We start from the raw sequence: 6306 nt of genomic DNA on the forward strand, positions 1-6306 counted from the left end.
GTTTAGGGTTTGGGGTTTAGGGTTTGTGCACTCGTTGATGCGCTGCTTCAGCCTTTCCTCGATCTTTTTCTTTTCCTTCTTTTCCGTCTGCATCCCCAGAAAACCCAAACCCTAAACCCTAAACCCTAAACCCTAAACCCTAACCCTCGCTCCGTGACTCAAGCAACCTGCTGCTTTCCCCGTAGTATCTAGGGTTTAGCGTTTGGGAATTAGGGTTTAGGGTTTAGGGTTTAGAGGTACCTCCAACTCAGTTTTGAGCCTGGCGATGGTCTTCTCAAGTTCATCCGTTTGAGTCGTAAACTCTTTCTGATAAAAAACCCAAGACCCTAAACCCTAAACCCTAAACCCTAAACCCTAAGCCCTACACCCTGCGCCCAAAACCCTAAACCCTAAACCCTAGACCCAGACCAACAGTTCCTCCTAGTCGTCTGAAGAACAGTTCCAGCTTGCAGCCTCCTCAAGCTCCAAATCCTAAACCCCAAACCCTAAACCCTAAATCCTAAACCCTAATTCCTGAAAACTATTTGGCTTGGAGACGATTCCTGGGCTCTGCACCCTCCGAACCCACCCCGCCCCCTAAACCCCAAACCCTAAACCCTAAACCCTAAACCCTTACGAGGAGGCTGTCCTTTTTGCGTTCGAGTTGTATTTCGAGGGTGATTCTTTTGTCTCTTTCTTTGTCTCTTTCTTGTTCGGTGGTTTTGAGTTTGTCCAGAATGGATTCTTTGTGGGTTTCGCTAGCAGCTAGCTGCTGCTTTGCTGCAGCTAGCTGCTGCTGCGCTGCAGCTAGCTGCTGCTGCAGCCGCTGCGCCAAAGGGCCCCCCCTGGCTTCTTCCTGGGGTGTATGTACACCCGAACCCCAGCTCTTCGAAAGCGCCGCCACTTCCGAAAACGAATTCGACTCGTCCTGCGGCCCAAACCCTAAACCCTAAACCCTAAACCCTAAACCCTAAACCCTAGGCCCTGCGCGCCCAGCGAGCCGCAGCGCAGCCGACGCCTGTGCGCAGCGCAGCGGGCCAAGCGCCCACGCAGCATCTAGGGCTTGGGGCCTGGGGTTTGGGGCCTAGGGTTTAGGGCCTAGGGTTTAGGGTTTAGGGTTTACGTCGTCTGCATAAAATTGAATAACTTTCCGAATCACTCCTTGAGAAGTGTCACTCAACTCCATAAACCTCGCCACTATTTCTTGAGAGTCACTCTGGACGGAAATCAATAAAATGAACTCGTACAGCTTCAGCACCTGCTCGCAAACCCTAAACCCTAAACCCTAAACCCTAAACCCTAGTCCTAGATCCTCGGCGCCGGCAAAGAGCCTGCAGCTCAGAACAGCCTCCCCCCAAGCCCCAGTAGGCGCCCTGGGGCTAAGATCCGCGCTGCTGCCATCAAGGGTTTAGGGTTTAGGGTTTAGGGTTTAGGGTTTAGGGTTTACGAGAGAGGGGTTGCCTGCCAGCAGCTCGGGAATGTGTCCCTTCAAAATGTCGAAGTCCGACTGGAATTTACTCTCTAGAAATTCGTTCATGTAGTAAAGCATGTTCTCCACGGCCACCTGAGCAAAACTAGGGTTTAGGGTTTAGGGTTTAGGGTTTAGGGTTTGGTTCCGCTGCTGTGTGCCAGTGCGCAGCCACCGGTGGATTGCTGCTCCGGGCTTTCAGCTGCCTCGGCTCCGCAGCTTTGGAAACGGGGGTTTGTCGAGGGTTTAGGGTTTAGGGTTTAGGGTTTAGGGTTTGGGGTTTGCGTGCCTCGGGGGACTCGCAGGCGTCGGGGTGGACGGACTGGTCAAACCACGCGGGGTAAACCGCGTTGAGGGCTTTCCAAATTGCTGCTGCTGCTGCAGCATCTTTGAGGGTTTTGGGCGAGGGTTTGAGGAGAAAACACTTTTTGGTGAGGTCCCCGAGGGTTTGTTCGTCCAGAAAAGGGGTTGGAGTGAAGTAAGACGCCATCCTGCGGTTCGCAGTTTAGGGTTTAGGGTTTAGGGTTTAGGGTTTGCGTTCCGGGCCGCGCCGCAGTCCAACAGCGCCTCATAGTGGAGCGCCCCGGGGCGGCTGGCGGGGCGGCGCGCGAGGGTCTAGGGTTTAGGGTTTAGGGTTTAGGGTTTGGGGTTTGGGGTCTCCAGCCAAGGCGCCAGAGCGGGGAGGGTAGGAATGAGCTGTCTGTACACCCCGAACCGCTCCGGTGTACGTACACCCGAAAACCCGCTTCCTGGCGGCGCTCCTGCTGCGCTCGGGGCCGAGGGTTTGGGGCCACAGTTCCTTCTATTTCTCGTTTAAAGGGTTTATTTTTACTCTTTTTTATCTGCTGCGCGTTGCAAAGAAGCAGAAAAGGGGCTTGCTGCTGCGTGACCATTGGTCTGCTGCTGCGGGTGCTGCTGCGGAGCCGCGGCTTCGGCTGCAGCGCGACGCACGGCGGCGGGCGCAGAGCGGCGCGAAGGGCCAGAACAGTTCAGTAAAAGAATTAAAAGTAAAACTTTAATTTAAAAATAAAATAAAATGAAATAATAAAACACTTCTGCCGTTCCGCCGCTGCCTGCGGCTGCCGCCACAGGGCTGTCGGCCGCGCCGCGCCGGGTGTCTGTACAGCTCCTTCCGCAAACCACCACTCTTTGCTTTTCCCCCTCTCCAGCCGTCACTTCTTTTCAAATTCAATTCATTTTGCACTTTTAATTCATTTTTACTTCCTTTTAAACCCTGGGGGGCCCCCAGGGGCCCCCGAGGCCCCTCGCAGGGCCCCTTCCTCGGGGCCTCGCCAGCAGCAGCTAACTGCTGCCCCAAACGGAATGCATGCGCCCAGCCGCATTATATGCACGGAATTCCGTGCAGCCAATCCCCCAAACCCTAAACCCTAAACCCTCAGCTGCAGCGAAGGCTGCGCTGTCCCCGCCGCCCCAAATCCGCGGGCCCCAAACCCTAAACCCTAATTCAAAACATGCTGCCTTCTGCTGCTGGCAGCTCAGCCTCCAGCCCCAAGTCGCCTCTCCACTCCAAATCCCAGACCCTAAACCCTAATCAACTCTAAACCCTAAACCCTAAACCCTCACCCCCATCGCACAGCCTCCCAGAATGAGAGGCCCGGGGGGCCCTACCAACTAACTACCCCAACTGGGGCCCCATCTGAAAGGGCCTTTTAGGGTCCCCTAAGGGCCCCCTAAAGTACCCCCTTGGGGGCCCCTAAAGGCCCCCTTTGGGGGCCCCTAAAGGGTCCCCTTGGGGGCCAATGAAGGGCCCCCTAAGGGCCCCCAGGGTACTTGTAGGGGCCCCCCGGCAAAGCTACCCCACAGGGGGGGCCCCACTGTGGGGCGCCACACTGGGGCCCTATTGTGTACTGGAGGGGCCCCTCAGGGGCCCCTCCAGTATGAAATAGGGCTCCTAGGGCCTTTTGGGGGCCCCTAGGGGGGCCCCCCAAAGGGCCCTAGGAGGCCCCAAGGGGGCCCCCAAAGGGCCCCTAAAGAGCTCTTGAGGGGGCCCCCAAAGGGCCCCCCAAGGGTCCGCAAAGGGCCTCAAAAGGGACCCCAAGGGGCCCCTAAGAAGACCCAAAGGGCCCCTTGGCGTTTCGGGTCTGTGGGGCCCCACAGTACCCTGGGGGCCCCCCGGGGGCCCCCTGTTGTTGCTGCTGCTGCTGTTTCTCCTTATTATTCTATTCTGTGGAAAAGAAATAGTAAGAAAATGGTTTATTGAAAAGAAGTGGCTTTCAAAAAGCCAAAAAGAAAAAAAAAAGAGAGAGAAATGCATGCGGCTAAGCCTCTGAGGTGTACGTACACCTAAGCGCGCGATTGCTGCGTCGCTTTCGGCTCTCGGGAATTCAAAAAAGGGAATTCAATTTTAATTATATATTTATTTAATTTATTGTATTTATTTATTTATTTATTTTTTGTTTTTATTCATTTAAAATCTGCAAATGTAAGATGAAGACTGAGTCACATAACGGACCCAACGGAAAGGATTAAAAGCGCCTTGGCGCTCAGCAACCCGCAGATACCGCACCTGCAGCAGCAGCAGCAGCAGCAGCAGCAGCGGGAGCAGCGTAAGGTTAGCAGCAGCAGCGGCAACTGTTGTGTCGGACGCAGCAGCAGCAGCAGCAACTGCTTCAGTAGGGCTGGCAGCAGCGCCGCAAACAACAGCACAAGCAACAGAAACACCACCTTCTCCTACTGCCGTCCGTGCTGCTGCTGCTGCTGCTGCTGCTGCTGCTCTACCACTGCTGCTGCTGCTGCTGCTGCTGCTGGGACTGGCCTCCCCGTACAACTGCTGCTGCTGCTGCCCCTCCCACCACCCCAACTTCCCCCTCCCTGTTCCCGCTCCCCCTCCCCCTCCCGATGCAGCCCCCGCTGCTGCTGCTGCTGCTGCTGCTGCTGCTGCTGCTGCTGCTGCTGACCTGGAGGCTGGAGACGCTGTACATGGGAATTTCAAAGTCCAAACTGCAGGGCCCAAATTCGGTCTTCAGCGGAGGGCTCGCCCAGGGGTGGAAAGTCAGACGCGCCACAAACGCCAACTCGCTGCCCCCCTGAACACACGCAGCTAGCTAGCTGGCTAGCTAGCTAGCTAGCTAGCTAGCTGGCTAGCTAGCTAGCTAGCTAGCTAGCTGGCTGGCCAGCTGGCCAGCTGGCTGGCTAGCTAGGTAGCTGGCTAGCTAGGTAGCTGGCTAGCTAGCTGGCTAGCTAGCTGGCTGGCTAGCCAGCTAGCTGACTAGCTTGCTGGCTAGCTAGCCATCTCTCCAGCTAGCTAACTAGCCAGCTGGCTAGGTAACTGGCTAGCTAGCTGGACAGATGGCTAGCTAGCTGGCTAGATAGCGGCGAGGGTGGCTAGCTGCCTGGCTGGCCGTTTGGCTGGCTGGCTGGGTGGCTAGCTGGCTAAATAGCTGGCTAGCTAGCTAGCTAGCTAGCTAGCTAGCTAGCTGGGTGGATGGCTGCATAACTGGGTGGCTAGACGTGCTAGCTAGCTAGCTGGCTGGCCAACTATTTCGATAGCTAGCTGGCTGTTTAGATGGCTAGCCGCAGAGCTAGTTAGCTGGCTACATGGCTAGCTAGCTAGCGGGAATTAGGGTTTAGGGTTTAGGGTTTAGGGTTTGAGGCGCACCTGGAACTTCTTTAGCACCCACTGGACTCGATGCTCCGACGCAATGAACTCCGCGCTCTGCACAGCAAACCCCAAACCCTAAACCCTAAACCCTAAACCCTAAACCCTTTGGGCTACGTAGAGCACCTCGGCAAAAGAAATAGAAAAAACAAGAGGGTTTAGGGTTTAGGGTTTAGAGAAGCAAAAGCAGACAATGAGTCGGAGGAGCGGCGGCTGCAGGGGCGCCCAACCCCTAAACCCCAAACCCTAAACCCTAAACCCTAAACCCTCGCCTGCGCTGCCACGGAGGGAATGGCTTCTAGAGAAGCAGCAGCAGTGGACTTGGGAACAGAAAGAGACAAAATAATATTTGCTGCACAAGAAGTGTTGGGAATATCATTTCGAACCCGCAAAGTCACCTCCGCCTGCAACAAACCCTAAACCCTAAACCCTAAACCCTAAACCCTGAACCCCAGGAGGCCCCAACGAGCTCTGAAAGGCCGGAATGAATGATGGACGCTCCTAAAGCCTCCCAAACCCAAACCCCAAACCCTCGCCCCAAACCCTAACCCTAAACCCTCGCTTCAAACCCCAAACCCTCGCCCCAAACCCTAACCCTAAACCCTCTCCGCAAACCCCAAACCCTCGCCCTGAACCCTAGCGCTGAGCTCTTTGCGCAAACCGCAACCCCTCGGCGCAAACCCTAACCCTAAACCCTCGGGGCAAACCCTAACCCTAGACCCTCGGGGCAAACCCTAAACCCTCGCGGCAAACCCTCGCACCCTGCCCCTGCCGAGGTCCTCGAGGGTTGGCAAAACCCTAAAAGGGACGTTGGAGAGAGTGGGGATTCTGTAATTCATTAAAATGAATTCTCCAGAAGGGGGTTTAAAACTCAAAAGTCTTTCGGACTCAAACAGAGACAAGTCCACGCACTCGTGGAAGTTGCAGCCCTCGCTCACCACCAAACCCCCTCCAAACCCTAAGCGCAAACCCTAAACCCTAAACCCTAAACCCTAAACCCTAAACGCCGAGCTGCGGAGTGCACGCCCGTTGAATTTAACCCGAAACCCGAAACACTACGCCTTCGGCCTTGAAACTGGAAACACCCGAAACCCTAAACCCGAAACCCTAAACCCTAAACCCTAAACCCTCGTTAGCACTGTGCAGCCCCAGCTCTAAGATGCGAGAGATCAACTTGAGCGTGGCAAGGCGCAGCAAGGGTTTAGGGTTTAGGGTTTAGGAGGGTCTCTCGAGGGTTTAG

General features: G+C 55.5%; 2 protein-coding genes across 2 annotated transcripts; both read right to left on the minus strand.

Moving 5' to 3' along the window:
* Window positions 1-420: 420 nt before the first annotated feature.
* ETH_00007030 (uncharacterized protein) lies at window positions 421-1937 on the minus strand (the record flags this gene model as incomplete). The annotated part of the gene is made up of 5 exons (XM_013380194.1): window positions 421-471; window positions 617-907; window positions 1103-1237; window positions 1427-1543; window positions 1737-1937. 5 exons carry the CDS (start codon window positions 1935-1937, stop codon window positions 421-423), a joined length of 795 nt encoding a protein of 264 aa, XP_013235648.1.
* A 2245-nt stretch (window positions 1938-4182) lies between these two features.
* ETH_00007035 (uncharacterized protein) lies at window positions 4183-5905 on the minus strand (the record flags this gene model as incomplete). The annotated part of the gene is made up of 4 exons (XM_013380195.1): window positions 4183-4494; window positions 5067-5123; window positions 5333-5470; window positions 5828-5905. The coding sequence occupies 4 exons, from the start codon at window positions 5903-5905 to the stop codon at window positions 4183-4185; spliced, it is 585 nt and encodes a 194-aa protein (XP_013235649.1).
* Window positions 5906-6306: the final 401 nt, after the last annotated feature.

This window comes from Eimeria tenella, genomic scaffold (genome assembly GCF_000499545.2).
Source record: "Eimeria tenella Houghton genomic scaffold, Eth_scaff457, whole genome shotgun sequence".
Lineage (NCBI taxonomy): Eukaryota > Apicomplexa > Conoidasida > Eucoccidiorida > Eimeriidae > Eimeria > Eimeria tenella.